Here is a 24,998-nt window from a genome sequence, read left to right as displayed (position 1 = left end):
CCAGGATCCGTTGAGGCACCACCTTTGTGGAGAGGGACCACTGTTGCTGTACGCCACTCTTTGGGTACATATCCTGTAGTAAGGCTGAGATTGAACAGTAGTTTTATGTTTTGGTTTAGCTCTTCTTGAAATTCATATAGGACGCAGCCCAGGACACCGTCTGGTCCCATTGATGCTGTGTTTTTTGCTTTGGAGAGGGAAGCTCTTACCTGAGCATCTGAGATGTCAGGGGGGCAGCACTCTGTTGGGATAGATATTTGCCCTTTTGGTGGGGAGGGGGTGAGAAGTTTGCACTGAACCTGTCAGCTAGGATGTTGGCAATGTCTGTGGGTTTGGTGTATTTTTTGTCATTTTGGACTAATTCTGAGCATATCTGGGAATTCCCACCCAGGTTCCTAACATAACTAAAAAAAGCCTTTTGATTATCCTTAGTGTCCTGTGCAATTTTTCTCTCGAAGCTGGCCTTAGACGATTTTATGAGTGGCCATAGTTTTTTGCTAATACTGATCAGAGATGCCTTCCCTTTTTGGGATTTTGCTCTATCATGTAGTAGCTTCCTCCTTCTATTGTATAGTTTGTTTATGGCTGGGGTCCACCAGACAGGACGTCTGCCTTTGGAGGATTGGGTCTTGGTTTTGTTCCTGAAGGTGTTCATAGAATGCGTTTATAAAGGATTCTGCAGTCTGGGCCGTATTTTCCACAGGCCCATGGGCTTTGAAAGATTCCACCTCGGTTTTGAGGCATGTGAAATTTGCTTTAGAGAAGTTTTTCACTGTGGTTTTCTGGGCAGGGGATGGGGTCGGAATGTGAATATCCAGTGAGATTAGTTTATGGTCTGATCTTACCAGTGAGGGATACATTTGTGGTCTGGAGTATAGTGTCCCCATGTTGGTGATGATCAGGTCCAGTATGTTTTCCCCTCTTGTGGGAGTGGTAACAAGTTGTTCCATAGCATTTGAGTTTATAAATTCTAGGAACCTTTGGGCTAGGGTGTTGGAGCTAGTGTAATGCTCCCAGTCTATGTTTGGGTAGTTGAAGTCACCCAGTATAATGGTGTTTGGAGAGACCTTCATATTTTCCAGTATTCTCAGGAAGGCTGAATGAGGTTCCTGTGTTTGGGAGGGTGGTCTGTAGCAGGCTATAAACTGGAAGGCAGTTTCACCCACTGTTAGTTGCACATGGATAGTCTCTGATGCTTTGTGCTGTGCCACCAACCTGGAGGTGTGGGTATCTTTGACGAATATTGATTCTCCCCCTCCATTTGTGGTTCGGTCCAAGTTTTGTGGCCGAAAAGCATGGTATGAGGTATAACCTGGTAGTGCTGGGGTGCTCTCGGGAGCCTTGAACCAGGTTTCTGCTACTGCACAGATATCGATGTTCTCCTTGCTAAGGAGAGTTTCGAGTGCATGCATCTTGAGGTTTAGACTTCTGGCGTTGAGTAGCATTACCCTTAGTTTCTTATCCCTTGTGATACCTATGGAGGTGGGTTTGTCTTTTGAGCCTTGCCTAAAAAAGGCACTAACAAAGGAAGAGGTAGATGGTCCTGTAGTACTTATTTGACTTTTGTTCAGTAGTTTACTAATTCTATGGCCTATTTACCTGGCTGTGTGCTGGGAGTTTCATATTAGTTAGTTCCTGAGTTCTTTAAATTGGAATTATGTTTCACTAATTGTTGATGTGGTCTGAGTATGAATTTATAGATCCAAATCCAATCAAACTGCCTGGGGTCACCATGTAATTTTGGACAGATTATTAATTCCCTTACTCTGTACTATAAGCTGTTTTACTATCCTCTAAAGACCTTCCCACCCCTATAACTTACAAAGTCTAGTGTTTTGTTTTCCTAATTGGTCTCAGTTAGTACCAAGCGATATTTATATTGGTTTACTTAAGCCCTTAATGTGCTAAGGCTTGCCATGTAATGGCTATCATTCCCATTAATTTCAGACTGGCAAAACCTCAGAGTTGGTATCAGATGGTGAGCCAGTAGAACTAATAAAGACAATAGGTAGATGTTCCTTCAATGCTTATTTGACTTACATTCTCTAGTTTACTAAGTCTGTTAGGAGGGTTGATGTTGAGGATTCAGGTTCTCTATGAGTTTTGATCTCAGGACATCCCATTATTACAAGGCAGCCATCAGAGCAAAAGTAGATAAGTAGGTTTCAGATTTGGGCTTGGATCCTCACTCCTTTGAAATAATTTGGAAAGACTGTTCAGCAATGATTTGGGATCAGTTGTTGCCATCTTTAATTATTGCTGAAGTTGGCCACATGCAGGTATTCACATTTCATGTAGGAGGTGATATCAGCAGTATCCTAAATTATGATTATTTTCTTGCATGTTCAGAGGATTAATTACTGTACAGCAGTTAATACCTGGTCTGCTGGTTTACTAGCTTCCTAGATTGCCACATTATTTTGGGATAAGACCTTTAACCCTTTGGTGCTAGAGACAGCTCAAGGATTTGTGAACCACAGATCTCTTTATAGATTTATTGGTCATTGGGATTTTGCAGCTCCTAATCCCATTTGGTTTTGTCAGAATGACATGCACCTGTCTAATATGGACTGTGGTTTGTTTACTATCAACCTCTCCCTTTATTTAAATAGTTATTTAGACCTGCCTCTGATTGTCCTAGATGTTAGAATTTAGCTAGTATTTCAATACAATTTTGAATCCTTTATAAACTCATATGTTGCTTTGATTATTTTTATTGATTATTTATTACAGCCACAAAAGTGGGGGACAGATTGCTTTGTAAGCAGAATGATTGGTGAATATTGCACAGCCTCTTCATTTTGCTAAAATTCAAAAAATATGAGAGTGCTGGATACAATAATTTATGTGGTAAATTGTCATTTTGCCAAGGCAGCATGGCTGGATGGGAATAGGCTGGACCAGCTTGACTGTCTGTCACACTACCTGTTCACTATGTCCTTTTCTGAATTATTTGGCTCTTATGCTAGTCAGAGTTATGCGGTTTTACTATTTGGTTAAATTCTGAATTCAGTCATCTCCAAGTGGTGCATTTTTAATAAACTGGTTGCAATTTTATTATTTCTCTTTCTTGTTTTTTAGGAGAAAGTGAGGCACAGGACAATGTGCATTTGCTTTGTTTGTACCCATCAAAACCACGTGTGTGAACTGCCTTGGTTTGCTCTAATTAACTGGGCTCCTGTGACTTGTGTATGAGGACCTTTCTTGATGTGATACAGATTTGAACCAAACAGACTATCAATGCCTTTTTTCTATATACACATGGACAGGATTTCCCAATCTGTCAGTATCTGGAATATTTCCTAGTATTCTCTTTAGTTTATCTATAGTCTTAAGCATTACTCAGTCTTGATATATGAGTATATAGTTATACTAACTGCCATTCTAAAACCTGACGTTTTCCTATACTTAACAGTTCTGCAGTAGCATGTATGCCACCCTCCCAGAGTTGCTGCTCTTTGAATATCTGCTGTCACATCTCATGTAACATATTTTCCTTTGTGTTGTTTTATCTCAGAATCATGTGGATACCTTCCTACTCTGCTTAACTGTTCATATACATCTTCCACATTCAGTCTTATAAATATATTAGGCCATACTGCACCGGATAATGTCCGTAGTTTTGTTTTTTTCCCTGATTCCTTCAAATCTACTAGCAACACTGCAATAAAAGTCAGGAACACCCTATGTAATAAACTTCCATAGTATTTATTGGTTTCAGATTCCCACCTGGAGTAGTTCATTTACACAGTCTGCAATTTTTTTATAGTATGAGAGTCTTTTATGAATTGCACCTTCTGATATTTTAATTTTTTGCACAGTATGGATATTACTGCAAGGCATCATCTTTGTTCAGTAGCATTTTTGTGAAAAAATAATCATACTGAGTCACTAAAATAAAATCAGTACAACTATTATATTGTTTTGCATGCATAGAGTTTTGCATTTCTTCTGAAGGAGGATGAATTTATGAAAATCTGAAAATCCTATTTTATTCATAATGAACAGAACAGATAAACAAGGATGTGTATATAAAATAAGAAGGGATGGCTTACTTTTACTATCTTTTTGTCATTATGAAGCTATTGTTACCCAAAGTAAAACATAGTGGGATGAGAACATGACAAATATGTATTAAAACTGTAGAGTACACATTACCATGCTAAGGTATTCCATATTCTGAGTGCACTCTTGCACAGCTGGTGTTTTATTCATTGGGACTGTAATTCTAGTGGCCTCATAGTTACTGCATTTACTGGATTGGAAAATGAAAGCCACAATATAATTTACTCTATTTTGTATAGATGAGCTCCAGCAATGATTAGGTAGCCTAAAATTCAAGTAGAATAGCTAGAGTTTTTGACAGATTTGTCTAAAATGTGCCTGCCAATCTGTACCTGAGGTTATTTCTTCTAAAGCAGGAGGCCCCACCTGTGAGCTAATTGGAGGTGCTGTGATCTGGTTATCTATGGTGGAGTAACTCTGCCTGCATCCTTTTTTCCACTTACTTCTTTGGGATAGCTCTCTCTGTCCTGGTGTTATGGAAGTATAACTTCACTCCCTCAGAATGGGATAAATCCTAACAGTCACTTGACCAGAGGACTACACATCTTCCCATCTTAACAGCCAACGTTATTCTGAATGCAAACTATGGGAGCACATTCCTCTTAGGGTCCTAACTCCATGCCCTGTTAACTGGCATGAGCATTCACATTTACTGTGAAGGTCTATTAAGCCCCTCAGTGTGACTGCATATTACCATACACATGCAATGAAAGCTATCATCACTTTTTGGTAGCACCAAACCCACACTCTGGGTTCCAGCTTTTTTGTCATCACCTTTTAGCTTCTGCTTGGTGGTGAGCATCTAACTGGGAAAGTGCTCTCTCCTCCACCAGGATGGGGAAACCTCACTGGCCACTCATTTCCACCATCCCCACCCAACACAGGCTGTCTAGAGTGTATTGATAAGTGAACCCCTATATACAATGGAACCAGGGAATTATTTAGTGAATCATAAAATATCACTTTTGTAAGATCAGTTTCTCATGTTGACATGGGGAAGATGCAGAGATTTTGTTATGTTGCATGTGTTGGTTCATAGGTTCATAGATAGGTACTAGGCTATCGGCCCTAGAGCTTATACAAGCCCAGCCAAAAAGGTACCCTGGCTTTTGCCACCCAAGAAAATTATTTTCCTGTGCCACTGTTGAGCAGAGCCATAGAAGTGATCCCCGGGGTGAATTTCCGATTTCCCATCCAATCATCAAGATTTTTCTTGAAGAGTACTAATGAGGAGCTTTTTTTGATATAGATAGGTAGTTTATTCCAGAGTATGGGAAGTGTCTGAGACAGAAATCTATCCCTCTGGCATGTTCTGTTTATTTTGGTGACAAGGTTTAGGTCCCTAGAGTGTGTAGCTCAGTGGGATTGGGATTTCTTTAAGTGGAGCATGTCCAACAGCTCTGGGTTTGACATAGCTTTGTATGTTATGCAGAGATCGCCTCTGAGTAGGCGATATGCGACAGAGTAAAGCTGGAGTTTTTTGAGACCATCTGCATAGGACATCTGTCTGAGGCCAGTAATCCTCTTTGTGAGGTATATCTGTGGCCTTTCCAGTTGCTGAAGATATCTTGTGAGGTACATACCAAAAGTGGCGTTGTAATCTATAATGAGTCTAATGAGTGATGTGTAGAGGGGAACAATGACCTCTTTTTTCTGGATGAGAAACCTTTTGTGATGAGGTGTGCCATGTAGAAGGATTTCCTGACTACTGTGGTGATGTGATTATCAAACGAGAGACTAATGTCCACTTGTGTCCCAAGGTCTCTTATCACACTTTCGATGTTAAGCATACTACCGCCTATGTTGTAATTCATGGGTACAGCGTTTTTACCAAAGGGGGTGACAATGCACTTTTTGGCACTGAGCTTCAGGCCATGACTTTGACACCAGGCATCTGTCTCAGTGAGGCCCTTTTGTAGGATGTCCACATCGTTAGGAGTTTTGATTATGGCTCCTAGTTTGCACTCATCTGTGAACTTCATTAGCCAAAGACCTTCTGTGTTAGCCTGTACTTCAGAGAATAGATACCAAACAGGAGAGGAACTAGGACTGAACCCTGTGATACTCCACTTGTCACTGGTCTGAAGTCGGATTTGGAGTCTGCTACTTTCACAGTGTGGGTTCTGTCAGTGAGCCAGTTGGCAACCCACCTTGTGACATAGGGATTTATACCTAGTTTAGTGAGTTTATCTATAATGCCAGAGTGGGGGATGGTGTTGAAAGCCTTGGCAAGATCTAGATAGGTTGTATGAACCACCTTACCTTCCTCTACGGCTTTGGTGATGGCTTCAAAGAAGTCTACCAGGCTTAGAAAACATGATCGGCCTTTTACAAACCTAAACTGGGTGGGGTCCAGAGTTTGGAGATTACTAATGTCTTTGTTTATAAATTCCATGATGATACATTCCATGGCCTTGCAGACCAGGCTCATCAGGCTAATGGGGCTAATGATACGCCATTGAGCAGGCACAAAGCCTGAGGTGAGGCTATGATTGAACATGGTACTTAGGTGGGGTGCCAGTTCGTTCTTTAGTTCATGTAGAACGCAGACTGGGATGTTGTCTGGTCCCATGGATGTTGTGTTCTTGGCTTTGGAATGTGTGTTTTTTACCTGTGTAGTTGTTTATAATGTTTTCCATGAATTCTGATTAGGTCAAATGAGTTTTCAGACATTTGTGTTAGACCATTTGTGGTTCAGTCAAATGAGTAGTCAATCAAATGAGAGGAATCTTTTTGCAAAAGATGTAAGTATTTAATTTGTCTAGCTAAGGAATCACCTGTAGTGTTGTTTTTTTCCATCAGACAAATGGGTAAAGAATGGGAAACTGGAAAATAAATGAACAACAGAGCAGAATAACATCAATGGTTTAGCTAAACCTGGGCACTTGGCAATATTGCTTAATAGCCAATGAGTGATACCTCCATTTGAGTAGTTTAGACTATATTGCATTACATGTAAAGGAAAGACATACTGTATCTATGTGTAAATGAATTTAAAACAGTTTCTTAAAATAGTCCATGTCAGTCAGTATGAATTAAGAAAAGAAGGTTAAATATCATAGTTTAGACTACACAATCGTGAAATTTAAAAAGTACTAAATAACATTTACAACACTCGCAGAATATTAATTAATAATTTTCTCCATACTATCTCTTGATCTTTGGTAGTACTGCATGAGCATCAGATAAGCACATTTAAACATGCTTAAGAAGATTTAATAATATTCAACCAAATGAGGAGCTATTGGCAAAAATCTTGTATTGCAATTTTATGGTATTGTGGGCTACAATTAGTTATAGTACTGTGGCTACGGAGAAATTGGCAGCCATTCCATGAAGACTGCAGAGTGTGTATGAAGACTTATTATTACTGATAAGTATAGATTAAAGACAAGTTAAGATAGCAAATTAATTTATTGGTATTATATTTTGCTATGCCAGATATGCCTTCTGTTTTTGAAATGCTCCGGAAACCATTCGATATTTATCTTTTGTCTTTAAACAGTACAGAATCTCATGTTATACTTTTTTAAACATTATACATTACCTGTTGAGGAAATTACCCCAGTTGTAGAAAAGACTGTGGATCCTGGTAAAATGAAGGAAAAATGTGAGTTAATCTATTTTGGTAAATTGGTGTAGAAATGATAACATGATATAATTATTATACAAGTTTAATATTAAAACAAATTTGCATCGATAACAAAACACAGTTCAAACATTTTGTGTGTGTGGGGTGTCTGTGTTCATAGCTATATCGAATATATATATATATATATATATATATATATATATATATATATATATGGGTCTACTTTAAATAACCGAACCGACACTTCACCGACACACAAAACACCGACCCCAAAAAAACGAAAACACACAACACCGACAACTCACAAAACCGAACACCATTACACCGACACAAAAAACGTAAACTACACATTACACACAATGACATATCCACTAACCTTAACCCAAACCCTAACCCTAAGGTCCGACACTACCGCACACTTACCCTACCCGCACCCTAACCCTAACTCACTTAACCCACCCCTAAACCTAAAGACTGTCACTATCGCACACTTAACCTACCTGCACCCTAACCCTAACTCACTTAACCCACCTTAAAACATAAAGTCTGTCACTATCGCACACTCACCCTACCCGCACTCTAAACCTAACTCACTTAACCCATCCCTAAACTACAGTCCGTCACTATCACACACTTACCTTACCCGAACCCTAACTCCGACAGTACTGCACACTCACCTTTCCCACACCCTAACCCAAAAATCCCTCAATATCGCACACTTACCTGACCGCTCCTAAATCCGTCACTATCGCACACTTACCGAGTCGCGCTCACACGTTGCCCTTGTCGGTCTTTCGGCTGTCGGCAAATCACCTTTTCGATCAACTTGCTTTTCGGTCATTTCGTCTCGGTCTTCTGCGTGTCGGTGAAGTGGCAGTTCGGTTATTCAAGGTAGACCCATATATATATATATATATATATATATATATATATATATATATATATATATATATATATATATATATATATATATATATATATATATATATATATATATATAGGTCCTCTTCAAAACATCAAAGTACCAGAATATGGACTCCCACTTCATCAAGATGATTTTGCCAAATCTTCAATAAATCAAACTTCAGGAACATTGAAAATCAAATCTGGTATTAAAATACCAGACTCAGACTACATATACAATTTTACGACATATGCTACTTGTAACACCACCAATTTAATATATTTGGCTACATGCACTAAGTGTGAAGGATATTATGTGGGTCTTACTACAAGAAGACTTAAAGACCGTATGTATAATCATATTTATGACATCAGAAAGGAGAATCTTACAAATGTTCTTGCTAAACATGTCAACATATTTCATGATCACTCCTTTAAATTTAGGGTTATACAAATAGTTAAACCACTAAGGAAAGGTGGTGACAATATGAATTTACTTGAGAAGATAGAATTAGATTGGATCCTTAACCTTAGAGCACACATAGCACCAGGTCTGAACAGTACTATTAGTATCAAACCAGTTCTGGCAGCACGAAGGTAATATATTTCTGGTAATAAGTAATTCTTTTAGATTATATAGATATAGGATTATAATATTGGTAGTTTTTCTGTCTAGAAGTTATTTCTCAGTAAAGGACTCATACATTTTTAACATCAGTTTTATTATATATGTGGTTTAATACTTATTTTCTATAAGCATTTAGTTATTTTTACTTAAAATGTAAAAATTACTTGTTTAGTAAGATAGATGCTTTTTACAAGTTATAAGTTGCAGTTAATAACACATTGTAATAGTATACTGTACATAGAGAAGTTTTTATTATATGAATTTCAGCACCACAGAAATATGTATATATATATTTATTATTTTTTATATATATATATTTCTCCATATATATAATCTGAAATAGAACTTTTAAACATCATATTAAGTTAATGATATATTTCGTTTTTAATAATGTGAAGTACCTTAGGTAATTGTACATTTATTGTATTGATTTATATTGCTTTCATATACTGAATAGAGATATGTATATAAACAATATGAAGCAGTGTTTTGACTATATAAATAATGTTTTTCCTAGTTTTATATTGTTTATATCTCAATTTTATAAATATAATCAAGTACCTTTTATGCTTTATACATATATTGATTATTTTATAATGATTTATTTGATTATATAAGGTTTTTATTATGTTTAATGAAATAATATAGTAAATGTCAGATGCAAGTAAATGATACTACAAGACAGTTCTAGTAATGTTGCTTTAACTACTTAATTGAAAAGTTTAATTAGTTAATTGAATGATTAATTAGTTTAAGTTTCTGTATAAAAACCTGCTATTTTGAGATGTAAAACATAACCTGAGGAAGCATACTTGGTCGTATGTGAAAGCGCTTGTTCCTGTTTGCTGAATAAAAGACGTTTTATTTTCGTGGTGGATTCCTTTTGATTCCTTTGAAAATCAAATCCAGGAATGACGTGGCCACCATGGTGAGTCTTGCAATTTTCCCATTGTACTGCGATCTCAGAGTTGATATATTTAGATAGGGAGGTGTGGGGGGCAGGGAGTGGGAGCAAACCCCCCACTTAGAGGGTTTTCTTGTTTTGCTGTTTGTTTTGTCTTGGTGGGCAAGTAGTTGTTTACCAAGAGTAAGTTTTCATTGATCCAGGAGTTAGATGTACTGAAGTAGACCCATATATATATATATATATATATATATATATATATACACATATATATATATATATATATATATATATATATATATATATATATATATATATATATATATATATATATATATATATATATATATATATATATATATATATATATATATATATATATATACATATATATATATTTGTAGATATAAGCAAGTTATAGTAACAAACATAACAGCAGTTTTAAGATAGGGATTCTAATGGCAATGCCAATAATTTTTATTGCATAATTTCTTGCTATCCTGCCAGTAACATATGAAGATTCATTAGCATGTAGTCTTATTTGTGCAGTACAGAATAGAGGTATACTTAATTTTAAGTAAACAATTAAGACCTTCCTTATATCTTCAACTTCAACTTTGTCATAGAGCTTAATCTCTAATCCTTCATTGCAAATTGTAAAATGATGGTATCAAATTTCTGAAAACACTTTTATTTATTATGTGCTCCACTCTTGAATTAAAATGGTATTTTTTTCAAAGAAATTCAAAATAACTGGTTAAATGTGGAAACATTTCTCCTTGGCAACTGTATGCATATGCTTTGATGATAGTGCATGTTATTAGTTTGACATTATATTTGTGATTTTAGAGAAGTAAGCAGTCTGCAGTACACAAAGGTACCCTTAGGTGTCCAGTATGAAAGCACAATCAATGGGGAACACTACAGATAATTACATAATATTGCGTTGTGTCACATACTGTTTCTTGAGATAGATTGCTTTCTGTTCATTTGAGGTTGCTTCATCATGCATTCTGTGCTTCCATTTTCCAAAACTCAGAGAAGAAATAAAAGGTGGATGTATATGGCTGTATATATTTTCTACTGATTCTGAATTAGTATGACCTTGGAGTTTGCATAGGAAAATAGATCGATCAAGGGCATGGTGCTCATACATTGGAGGTGCAGGGGGCTTGCTTCCCCTCAAATATGATTGTTTAGGACTACTTCATCATAACTTCATGATAACTTCTGTGTGATTAGATGTTTTAGTGGCAATTAATCATGCATTAATTAAATAATGTGTGATTAATTATCATTTCATCTTCAGAGTCATGCAATTTCACAATGAGGATAGTGGAGTAGCAGAAGTATAGGAACCCATAGTCTTTCACCTTGGTAGAGGAGCTGGTGTAGGGGCAGTACCCCCTGCGAACTTTCATGTGCATATTACTTTCTAGTACTAAATCTGCTATAATCAGACATACCATTTCTTATGCATGCACTTTGCACATTAGACATTCATGTCTTGGTCCCAAATGTTCGCTACTGTGCTTTATTATTTGGAGTTGCCAGCATCAAAAACCTTGCTGTCCTGGCAGTAACATATTAAGTTGCATTAGCATTAGCATGTGGTCTGATTTTTCTGCATATATCCGTCAATCAAATGTGTTTGAGAGATGGTTGAAGAAAGCTATGAAATCAAAATGTATCACCCATGTTTGTCCAAAGTTTTCAAATGTTATTGAAAATTGTTCTGAGGATGATGAACCCTTGGATGCAGATGTACAGTACGTTAACATAAACATTTTAAAATAATGTATAGACTTTCACATAGAGTTACCTTTATGGAAATCTTGACTTTACAATCTTTGCATACATTCACATGTGCTTATACATACATGTGCACACACACACACACACACACACACACACACACACACACACACACACACACACACACACACACACACACACACACACACACACACACACACACACACACATACACATGCAGATATATCAAATAAAATTTATTTATGATATATATATATATATATATATATATATATATGTGTGTGTGTGTGTGTGTGTGTGTGTGTGTGTGTGTGTATGCTAGATATAAATATGTTATTATGGTATTGATATGTTTTTAAATTGAAGGATGCATAAAGATTTATATTACCTTTTGTTGAAATGGTTTCAGTTGTGATGGTAGTTGAAAAAGTGCTGTTTTCTAGAAAGTGAAATAAAACAAGAATGTGACATTTGTTGTACAACATAAGTGTTTACAACTCCAAGCCCAGAATTAAATATAAATAAATATATATATATATATATATATATATATATATATATATATATATCATACCACCAAATGTATGATTATGTATAGGTAAACGTATGATTATTTGATATGAGATGAAGCCAAATATGATTATACTAAGACATATATCTAGTTCTGTTTAATAACCAAGTACATCTTCTCTTTAGAAACAATTCTTTACCAAGCTTTCAGAAAAAAAGAAAGAAATCTGGAAAGTATTCCAGTCTCATTTGACCTATGTAGTTTTTATTAATGGGAAGCAAGAATACCTGCATGTAGTGTGCTTAATTAAAAAAAAAAAAGAAATGGAGTGAACTGTGGTTTCATAAACATTTTTAAAAAACTGTATGTGTTGCCCCCACAAGCACATAGTTCATACAAATGTAACCAACAAAAATAGTTTTTACAGGAAGAAAAGCAACACTTTACTGTAAAATGTGTAGATGTATTTATACTGCATTTGCATGCAAAATAAATCTTTGGTAAAGCAAATCAGCATAAAGAATGTATCTCAAGCTATGTTTATAAACTTTTCTGTTCAGGAGGTAAGCCATATCATTAGTATACGAGGTCATGCACCTCATTTGTGACTAAATAGAAATTGTTACCATAAAATAATCAATATCTTTTACACTGATATAGCTTAAGGTAATGTTATATAGTTAGTCAAACTGGTTTAACATACCTGTTGTTGTCAGTGGTGGTGAAGTAACTGTATAATAAAATGTATAATGTGTTAGTAATGAACCACTGAATGCAGCACTCTATATTCCTAAGTGAAAATGTAGGCAGTGACCATCAAAAGCTTCATTTTATATTTTACATTCTGTTGTTTTTCTTTGATGTATTAGTATTTGTACCAACTTGTTTTTACAGAACACAGTTTACAGTGTATCAATAAAGTTATGTTTTCTAAATGCCCAATAAAAGGAGGTTTAATATATATATATATATATATATATATATATATATATATATATATATATATATGTAGGCATCATGAGGAAAATGATTACTAAAATAAGAAGTGTGTCTCCCAGAAAGGAAATCCTTGGTTTATTATATATGCTTTCAAATGATTTAGCATATGCAGATGTAGAGAAAACTGTTTCATTATAGTTTGTATATACTGTTTCTTTTCTGGTGTCACTGTTTCTGACAGCTGCAGAACACACTGTCCTCCACAAATATTTTGTTTACCTTCAGGCTTCATTTCTTTGTGAAATATTGTGTTTATTTTTATATATTTCTTTATACCAAGCCTTATTAATTCCATTACTGAAAACATGATGGTTAATATTTCCAAAATATATGCAATTAGTTCCATGAACAGTTTTAAGGAAAAAAAAGCACAAATGGATATATTAAAGTAATACTGTGTGTGTGTGTGTGTGTGTGTGTGTGTGTGTGTGTGTGTGTGTGGTACACACATATATACACACACGCACAAGCACACACACACAGACACACACACACACACACACACACACACACACACACACACACACACACACACATAGACATTACAGTCACAACTACAAACAGACCGGAATAGTTCCAATTCACTGATAGCATGCCTTTTGGATGTAGACCCCCTTAAATTTTTTATGAAAAAATAGTGACTGGAATATTGAAAAGATATTCTAATGCAATACAAAGAGAGACTGTTTTGAAAATGCTAACATAAATAGCTTATTTCTGTCGGGATGATGGATAATATCTAACATTCTTAAAATGTAGTGAATTTGTCATTAATTGAAAATTTAAAATATAAAAAATTGCACCTTCACACTATCAAGTTTGTTATCCATCACTGGACCCATCATGCATTAGACACAATCTGGCAGTTGTATGTCACAGACTGTTGAACAGAAATCTGTTGAACATAATACCCTCATTATGAAAAACATGTGACAGAAGCAACCATGCTACATGGCAGACTGGTTTTAATAAATGGAGTATGTTTGCCAAGGTTACTTAATAGTATTAAAATTATTTATAGGACCTTGTATTCTAATAGGTTCATAGGTTCATAGGTTCATAGGTAGATACTAGGCTATCTGCCCTAGGGCATTTACAAGCCTAGCCAGAGCGTGTTTGGCTTTCACCACCCTTTTAGATTTGATGACTGTGCCCCAGTATAGTAGGTCACAGAAGATAGCCCATTTAAGGTTAGTTTAAAGTGTCCCTGTCTAGCAGTGACACAGAGGAGATCCCAGGGGTAAATCTATAGTCTCCCATCCAATTGTCAAGATTCTTCTTGAAGAGGGTCATTGAGGGGCTCTGCCTAACATGGATTGGGATTTTGTTGCAGAGTGAGGGGAGCCTCTGGGATATGAATCTGTCTCTCCAGCATTTCCTATTTATTTCTGTGCTGAGGTTTAAGTCACTGGAGTGTGTAGCTCTAAGGGATTTGGATTTCCTGTGGTGGAGCATGTCCATTAATTCTGGGTTGGACATGGCTTTATACGTCAGGCACAGATCGCCTCTGAGTAGGCAGTAAGCAACTGAGTAGAGCTGGAGTTTCTTTAGTCTAACTGCATAGGGCATCTGCTTGAGTCCCTTAATCCTCTTGGTGAGGTACTTTTGTGGTCTTTCTAGTTGTTGCAGGTGTCGGGTAAGGTACATCCCAAATGGGGCATTGTATTCAATTATGCGCCTGATGAGTGATGAGCAGCGGGGCACAATTACCTCTCTTGATCTGGATGTGAACCCTTTCATGATAAGGTGGGCTATATAGAAGGTCCTTCTAGCCACTTTGACAATGTGACTGTCAAAGGAAAGATTATTATCTACTTGGGTCCCCAGATCCCTAATTACTTCTTCCGTACTTAATGGATTACCACCTATGTGGTAATTTGTGGGCACATTGTTTTTCCCAAAGTGGATGACTATGCACTTTTTGGCATTTAGCTTCAGGCCATGGCTCTGGCACCAGTTATCTGTCTCTGTGAGACCATTTTGGAGGATGCTTGTGTCAGTCGACGAGTCAATTATGGCCCCCAGTTTGCAGTCATCTGTGAACTTGGTCAGCCAAAGTCCTCCTGTGTTAGCCTGTACCTCAGAGAAATATATACTGAACAAGAGAGGTCCCAGGACTGAGCCTTGTGGGACACCACTTGTAACCGGTTTAGAGTCTGACATGGCACGTGCAATTCTGACTGTGTGGGTTCTATCCCTAAGCCAGTTTGCAACCCATCTTGTGACATAGGGGTTGATATTTAAGCTGGTGAGCTTGTTTATGATGCCCGAGTGGGGTATTGTGTTGAAGGCTTTTGCGAGGTCAAGGTAGGCTGTGTGGACTACCTTCCATTCATCTATGGCATTGGTGACTGTTTCAAAGAAGTCGACCAGGTTCAAGAGGCAAGATCTGCCCTTAACAAAGTAGAATTGGGTAGGATCCCCAATGTCTTTGTTTATGAGTTCCATGATGATACGCTCCATAGCTTTGCAGACCAGACTAGTCAGGCTTATAGGGCAATAGTTACCAGGGTCCATAATGATATTTTGATTTGAGGAACTGCTTTGTAATTTTTAAAAGTTGTGTTTTTTAATATGCAATATTCATAATATTATTTTATTTTATCATGTTTCTTCAATATAGCAATGACTAGCTGATAGTGAGAACTGTTGCACAGTACTTCTCAGCAGTTAAACACAGAGAAGCTGAAATTAAAATCAATTAAATAATTTAAAGAGGGATGAGGTTATGTTTACTGATATGTCAAATACGTGAATTTTACACCATACTTGATCATTCCGCGGTGGTATAGTGTTAGCATTGTTACCTCACAGCAAGATGTTCTCCCGTTCGATTCTCTGCTTGGTTTGGGAGTGCCTTCTGTGTGGAGTCTGCATGTCCTTCCCACGGTTGGGTAGCGTTCAAAAGACATGCGTGCGTAAATGGGCGTGCCTTCATTGAAGGTTGGGCGTCGAGCTGGCACCTCGGCGTTTCGTAAAAATCTACTGCCAATCATTAGTGGACCGGAGTTCCACTGTGGCGACCCCTTACTGGGAAAAAGCCAAAAAACAAGCAACAACATTCAAATCTATAAAAATCAATTTGCTCTAAAATGTATTCTGCTTAAACATCTCACTTTATATTTTATCGGGTAGGACGTTTAGAGTGTTGTGCATTTTTAATTTTGATGGAAAAATGTCAGTGTCATTGTTATATTATATGATGTAATACTGCTGTACAAGCTCATGTTAAGAACATTTTAAGGCTACTAGATATACATTTAAATTTGTGCATAGAAATATATTATTATAAGATCGTCATTACCTGTTGAAGTAGATGTTTCTGGAGTGGTGGTGGCTGTCAATGTGGTTGATACTAGAAATGGAGAGAACAAATAAAAATCAAGGACATTCTCATAAAAAAACATTAAGATATCTTAATGCAATCCTTTGTATACAGAACTTAAGAAAAGTTCACCCTAAATGTATTCTCTGTAGTAAATATAAATCCATGTCCCTTGTAATCCCCGAATGCTATAATTTACTTAACTGTATTTTAATATAGTTTAAGGATGCTTTGCAGGATAAACACCTGTATTGAAACGTATAAAGCTTTTATTTCTCTAAAACTTTTCACTCAATATTTTTACTCTTTTCTTTTTCGGTGACTGATTAGACGTTTAGGAAAGAATAATATTAATGGAAATCACTGTGAGTGTAACAGAAGTATTCACGTCCCTTCCCTATGTATTGTTGTTCTAATCAAGAAAAATAAAGCCTCTTGCCTAGTATGTGCCTTTGTTCAATTTTCTAAGATATTTTAACAGATGATCATACAGGCTGTATGAGACATTTCCAAGTCTAACATCTTAGATCTCTTGATAATTAGAGTCTGCAATGGCTCAGTGCTGGCCAAATGTAAACCTGTTTCTTCAATACAGGAATGACTGGGTGCAACTGGCAATTATGTCTCTTTACTACATTGTAGAGTAAACACATACAGAAGCTGAAATAAATTCATTATTTTATTTGCCACTATATAAAATATGTGAATTTTACATCATGCTTGATCGTTCAGAATTCTAAAAAGTAATCTGCTATAAGATATGGCCTTCTTAGAAATGTGTGTGTGTGTGTGTGTGTGTGTGTGTGTGTGTGTGTGTGTGTGTGTGTGTGTGTGTGTATATATATATATATATATATATATATATATATATATATATATAAATAGATATAGATATATAGCTATAGATATAGACACACCCATATATGTGTATGCATATATATATATATATATATATATATATATATATATATATATACATTTTTACAAATGTATTTTATTGCTGCATAAGAATGCTATGCAGGATGAGTACCTGTAGCGAACTCTATATGGCTTTTATTGCTCTAAACCTTTTCACACAATATGTTTACCCTTCTCTCTTGGGACGTTAGTTAGGCATTTAGGAAAGAATAACATAAATAGAAATCACTGTGAATATAACAAAAATATTCCTATCCCTTTCCTATGTTTTGCTGTTCTAACCAAGAAAATTAAAGGCATTAAATCCTCTAGCTCTAGAAAAGTTCACACTATGTATCTAAAACTAGTCCAACAAATAAACAAAACTCACTGGGGAGATAGGTTACTAATTAGATTTCTTCCTAGCCTGTGTAATAAGTTACCATTCCAGGTCAAACAAAGTACTTATTTTGCTAACTTTAATGCTAGTTTTAATCATGTAATGGCTAGACACACAATCACACCAAGGCTATCCTATGCAGCCAAGTTGAATATGGGTAGTGAGTACTATTAAGTGCTTGAAAATGGGAGCAAAAATGTTTAAGTTTGTCTATTTGTTGGTGTATATGGCTAGGCGTCTCATAAGCCTATGACTCTTTGTCTAGTATGTTCCTATATCTCTATGTTTATTTTTCCAAGATATTTTAACGGATCATCAGACAGGTTGTACCAGACATTTCCCAGTCTGACATCTTACTTTAATGCCTGTCACTCCTGGCTAAAACATAGAAGAGAGGTGCAATTCTAATGTGGATGATTAAGATATCTGGATTTATTTGAGCAGCAAAGTAAAAGTCCACATGACATAAGAAAAGATGAAGAAGGCATTATCCCTACTTTGGGACTTTTATATAATTTTTTTAGATTCTTTAATCTGGCTGCTTTTCTATTACTTTTAACTTATATTATGGTTATTAATTTTATTACCTAAAGAAGAATATTTGTCATTGCTTTGAAAATGTACCCTGCAGTCCATAAAAAATGCTATATGGTCAAATGTTTTCAAGCTATTTCTTAAGTGTCATTTTACTGCTGTTTCTTTAAGTAACCTTTTTGATTTTACAACTTTGCCAACTGTATGAGTTTTGATATGTGATTATTGAATAAGCATATCAGGTTAGTGGTAATATCACAATTTTTTTAATTTCAAGGGGTCACTAAGGTGATGGATTATTCCTTGTGATTGCACTGACAAAGTTATTTTGAGCATTACTGTTAGTTTTACTGTTACTTTGCTTATAAGACATCATAAATAGGGTTGGGAGGGTGGCCTAATGGTTAAGACATCATAAATAAAAAGCTAGGTTCAAAAAAAGTTAACCAAAAGTAATGAGTACACCTCTGTGATGTGCAGTGATGTAATTATCATCCATTTTCTTTCTCAGCTCTGCTGCTATTTGCAGTCATTTTATTCTTCTTTTAGCATTGACTTGTCATTCTTTTTTATAGCCCATTTATTTCAAAAGCCTTAGTGTCTTAGTTGTCTATTCTTTATTCAAGGACAAAAAGGATGGCTCTAAACACTTTCCAATTGAAAATATATCCCTGTTCAAAGAAGAAACAATACATTCTGTAGAAGAAAATAAGGACTGTAGATGGCTGAAAATAAAAAAAAAGCTTTAGTAAATCAGCTAAAAAAAAAAAGTTAATTGCTTTACAAAATAAGCACCAAGATGACGCCATCGAACTGATGTCATATTTCCGCATATAGTGATTCCTGTTATTTTATCATGCCCCACTCCATTTCCTTATTCTTATTGTAACTTCCCCTTTTTCTTATTAAGTAACACTATTTCCTATATTTCACTTTGGCCTTTCTTTTTCTCTTCATCCACCACTGAATGATATTTTTATCTCCGTCTGTAAATACTGAAAATAAATGTCCAGTTTCACAGGTATCTTTTGACACTAGTTGTTACTTCAATGTGTGTTAAGAGTTGTAACAGTCTATAAATGTTAATGTGTTTGCATAGTTACTTAATTTATGTATGTAATCATTTGTATTGTATCATGACTACTGAAATGTATCTACTAACATTACATTGTGTTACACATACAGCATCCTATTCATTGTAATTTTTTTTTTCTATTGAACATTTCTCTTTCTTTCAAAATTGCATCATTCCTGCTGGATACTCTTAGTTAGCAAATTTTAAAAAATACCTGCATACCATAGTTTGGTAACACAAATTTAAAAAAAGTGGTGTGATAGGCTGATGGACTGGCTGTGAGGGATGTGCATGCCTATCATATGGAGTGCAGTGGGATGGGCATGCCTATCATATGGAGTGCAGTGGGATGGGCATGCCTATCATATGGAGTGCAGTGGGATGGGCATGCCTATCATATGAAGTGCACTGGGATGGGCATGCCTATCATATGGAGTGCACTGGGATGGGCATGCCTATCATATGGAGTGCAGTGGGATGGGCATGCCTATCATATGGAGTGCAGTGGGATGGGCATGCCTATCATATGGAGTGCAGTGGGATGGGCATGCCTATCATATGGAGTGCACTGGGATGGGCATACCTATCATATGGAGTGCAGTGGGATGGGCATGCCTATCATATGGAGTGCAGTGGGATGGGCATGCCTATCATATGGAGTGCAGTGATGTGGGCATATTTCATACAGACTCCTCAGAGGTGGCCTCTGTTTGGCATATAAAGCAATCTTAGATCCTGCCTTGATAGGACTGCCGCATATCCACAAGTCAAGGTGCACTTGAGCAACCTGTACACGTGGCCTCAACCTGGTCTGTGATAGCAATAGGACTTGTTGGCAGGACAGATTTGTGTCCCACAAATTCCCCCACATCAAGCAGAGTACCTCATTATCCCTTTTTAAGTGCAACCTGGATAACTGGATTGGAAACAGAAAATACATCCCTGGAATTCCACCTGTGTCACTGCTGGACAGGAGCTTTGGGTGCTGACTTGTCTAAACATGGGATAAACTCTTGGCTAGGCTTCTAAGGGCTTCTAAGGGTGTCAGGGCCAATAGTCTAGTAACCTCCTATGATCCTATGCTAATCCCTGGTAAGGCAGAGGATATAGATAGGTGTGGTGCAGTAAAAGGATGAGAGGTGGATCTGGCTGAGCTACAGTGGAGGTGGGATGATATGCCAGTTATCCACACTGCATGCCTACTTTGGATATATTCTTATTGCCCTAAAAGAGGAGTAAGTAAAGTATAAGCTAACCCCCCCAAATGGAAACACATATCCAAACCCCAGGTGATGCCCTTTTGATGCACGACTAGCCCCAGAAATACTGGAGATGTCCAGGGGGGTAAAGAGATAGCTGGTAGACCCAGAGGAAAAGTAGGGCACTGGGGTGTTGGGCTGGTAATGGGTTGATAATGGTGATAGGAAGGGGACTCCTCAAAAAAATAACATTTATAATATCATGCTTATTTCTAACTTTGAAGAACATTAAGATTATACTTGAAGTTTGTAATTACACATTATGAAATTAAAAGTATAATCTATATTACAAAAAAGTCTGTTGGATGTGCACTTAATTATGTATGTTAAAAGAGATTATAAGAATTTCACCTGTTGGGGTAGATGTTCTTCTGGTGCTGGTTGACAAACTGGTAGATACTAGAAAAGGGAAGAAAAGTAAAAGTTGACTTCATTACTTTATATAAAGTTGAAAGATCATTATATCTCAGTTTATTTTCATATCTTCTTCTTCTTTTTCTTTCGGCTTTTCCCGGTTAGGGGTCACCACAGCAGATCATCTGTCCACTCATGACTGGCAGTGGAGTTTTGCGGTGTCGAGTTGCCAGCCCAGCATCCAGCCTTCCACAGAAGACACAGTTTATTTTCAAATCACAAATTCAAAAACCAGGTAAATCTTGAATAACACATATTAATGTAGACACAGACATTTAAGAGATGCTGTGATACAGTACAAATATTCTTAAATGTATAGTTAATGTATTTTGGTTCTACCAGCATGCCAACCATTATTACTCTGGCCAGTCCTATTCCTTCACTCCCTGAGTTCTGAAAGCAATCACTTTGGCTTACTTTAGGCTTTTCTGCTTATATCCCTATTACACTCCCTTCTACCTATGTCACTACAGAAGGCCATGCTATGTCTTCCTGTAACAAGTTTGGTCTTACACCCCCCCCCCACACACACACACACACACACACACACACTTCAGAGAGCTTGGTCGGATCTTGACAGTCACAGATCTTATTTCATGCAACCCATTCATCTCTTTAATAGATATACTTGTCTCCTATTACCTTCTTCTGTGTCTCTGAAATCCACATTACCATATTGTCTTGTTTTTCTGCACATGTGACTTAATGCATGCAATCTGTTCACTGTGACATCCCCTGCAATCAAGGTTACTTTAGCTTAGGCTCTGATGTCCATTTTCTTCCCTTGACCTACAGTGAGCATGCTATTATCCATCTCATGCACTTCATCTCCATCACCTCAAGCTTGTTCAGCTGATGAGTATTGAACACCTGTATTTCCATACCATACAGTATGGCTGTACAGCTAACACCATTGTTCTGTAGACCATACTTTTCAGCTTCTGTACCATTCTGCTGTCAAGCATCACTCTAATACTCTGTACCAACAGTGCCCCCAATTATAATTTTGACCTTCTCATTCAGATTTCAATTCTCCTCAATCATATCTCCAAGATGCCTGAAGATGTTAACCTCCTCTGCTGCTTTCCATTCTATCTCAGTTTTTATCTTCGTTTGATTTCTTTATTGGCTACCATGGCAGTTATGTTATATGTACTGTTTAATCTCATGAGTCTTCAGTTTGCATAACAGTCCACTATGATTTACTGAACTTCCTGTTGAGTCAGTTTGTAATGCTGCAATGTCTACATAAAGCAGCTTAGTTGATATAGTATCTCTCTCTGACAAGTTTGTTTATCTTTTCCAAATGAATATTGCCTGGGTTTACATGTTTGCAGCACAATTAACAATGAAGAAGTGGCTGTTCTGGACTTTCTTTCTTGCAAAAGGTTAATGGTTGCCAATATATCTTTCTACAACAAAGACAGTGACATAATAACAAGAAAGAGCGGCCAGCATACAACTCAAGTAGACTTCCTTTAAATGGTTGGTGCAATCAGTTGGAAGTAGTGATCAGAAAAAGAAGTAAGATCCACTGAGAGTAGGCTGAACACCAAGAAGTCAACTGAATCAAAAGCAAGGTAGTCCAAGGAAGTATTATGGCTCTAGAACCACAGGAAGATCAGATAGGTAGAGCAGAAGAAAAATGGCAGCATCTCAAAAAAGTATCAGTGAAGATAACAAAACATTTCTGTCATCCAGACAGGTAAGCAAATAAAATATATAAAGAAAGCTTTTGTTGGAATGCAGAAATTTAAGAAGTTAACAAAAATAAGAAGGAATGCAGGATCAAGTAGGATATAGAAACAGGAAAGCAGGACATAGATGAAACAGGCAATTTTAAGGAGAAATACTGGTTGGCTAACAAATAAGCTATGATAGTAGTTTATATAGAAAAAAAGAAGAATGTGTTGTTAAACCTCTACCAGTGTCTAAACAATAACTCAGAAGATTGCAAAAGAGCAACACAAAGACAAAGAAGATAGATGTCAGGCATCATTCAGAAGGGAATCTAGCAACAATCTGTTTACCAGTTCACACAGCATACAGGTCAGATGAAGCAGTTCTTCAAGAAGCTGCTGAAACAAAGTACATCCCACAGAAGCTCTACTGCCATGTGCACCGCCATTGATGAAAGAGAAAGGCAAACTCACCCTACAATAAATATGAGGTGCACCAAGGAAAACGAAGTCAAAGACATTAACAGAATCAGATTAAGTTACAGTTGATATGCACAAGGTGGATATGTTATTGGAGAAATGAAAGCTCCTCAATGCACTCATCATAGTGTTGACAGAAAGGCTTATCTGAGACAACTACAGAATAAGCATGCTACTACCAGTTTCCAGGAACAAAGACGATATTCATAACTACAGGCAGAAAGGAGGTATCAAACTCCTGTTACACTGCAGGAAAGTGCTGGACTGGGTGTTTTATAAGCAAATACACAGTGAAAAAAGGTAAGATGTTAAAAGAGCAGTTCAGATTCAGATCAGGAGTTAATAAAATAGACTCAATGTTTGCAGTGAGGCAGCTGGTAGATAAGAAGGGAGAAATGAAGAAAGATTCTAACTGGACATTCCTAGATATGGAGAACTAAAATAAGGTCTTAATAATGGTTATTTGGGTAGTTATGTAATGGTTATGAAGTTCCAGAAAATTATTTGAATTAATCTATGAGAAGCTAATGAGACTATTCAAACTCATAGAGCGGCTCCCAATAAAAGTGGGTGTACATCAGAATTTAGCTTTGTACCCAGTACTGTTCACAATGGAAATTTAGTAGAAACATCAAATAGAAAAAAATAGTAATCATGCAACATGGTATAAGAACTAAATCAACATAAGTTTGTAAATTCTTCTGTTAAGATGTCAGTTCAATCTTGGCTCCAGTGATTCTCTGATGTAGGATTTGTCCCCCTATTTTGCAGGCAACCAGGTTTTGACTAAGACCTTAGAATATGAATGTGCCATCCAAGCAGCAATACGACTGAATGTCCAATGCAGTTATGCATGTCATGTAGAAGTTTAAGTGCAGGCCCTGCTGCAGGAGTGGCATCTGGGAAGAAAACATCCGATGTGCACTCCATGCATGAAAACTGCAAGCACAATCTATGAAATGCACCCTAGCAAAGTATGCTGTGCATGGAAATGTCTACAGCCTTGCTGGGTTTGATACAAAGAGGTCTGTATAAAAAGTCCTTATCCTCATTGGAGGATATATTTCTGGATCTCACTTTAAACATCCAGTATGCTTAAAAGCCAGGAGAAAGGGAGAATAAACCTATCAATATGGGATAAGACATGATATTCACCTAGGGGTGGCACCCAAAAAATTACGTTATGATGTATGTCTGCAACTTTGTAACATTATATTAAACACATCTTACCATGTCTCAGCAGCGGTCTCTGTGCTCAGTATTATCCAAATAAAGCATGCATGTGTGACCACATTTTTCCACTTCTGTGACAGTGAGAGACAGGGATTAATCACTGCAAGAGCATTTCTTTGGTGTTAACCAGAGGGTTAGTCTGAAGCAAAGGCAAACAAGAGTCTGCATGGACTGTATGCCACTGGTTTATGTAGATGACAAAAATTAATTAATAGTGACCAAATAATGGGGCCAGTCTTGCAAAGCTACTATATGAAGAAAAGAATAATCAGAGTTCAGAGTATATAATAATCAGCCGGAATCATTATCATCCTCATCAACCCA

The 24,998-nt window shown here is 36.7% G+C and overlaps 1 protein-coding gene across 1 annotated transcript in view; it reads right to left on the bottom strand.

Moving 5' to 3' along the window:
- The window catches only part of LOC122815693 (mucin-19-like), a gene marked incomplete in the record, with an annotated part of 520,597 nt that overhangs the window by 137,659 nt on the left and 357,940 nt on the right, over positions 1-24,998 (bottom strand). Inside the window, 5 exon segments of the mRNA XM_044088393.1 lie at positions 7,613-7,654; positions 12,257-12,307; positions 13,083-13,109; positions 16,683-16,733; positions 21,220-21,267. Coding sequence (XP_043944328.1) covers positions 7,613-7,654; positions 12,257-12,307; positions 13,083-13,109; positions 16,683-16,733; positions 21,220-21,267 — 219 coding nt within the window.

The sequence above is a fragment of the Protopterus annectens genome, chromosome 11.part0 (assembly GCF_019279795.1).
Source record: "Protopterus annectens isolate FY-2018-M chromosome 11.part0, PAN1.0, whole genome shotgun sequence".
Lineage (NCBI taxonomy): Eukaryota > Metazoa > Chordata > Ceratodontiformes > Protopteridae > Protopterus > Protopterus annectens.
Note: the sequence above shows the minus strand (reverse complement) of the source record. Positions and strands in the feature narration are given on the sequence as shown.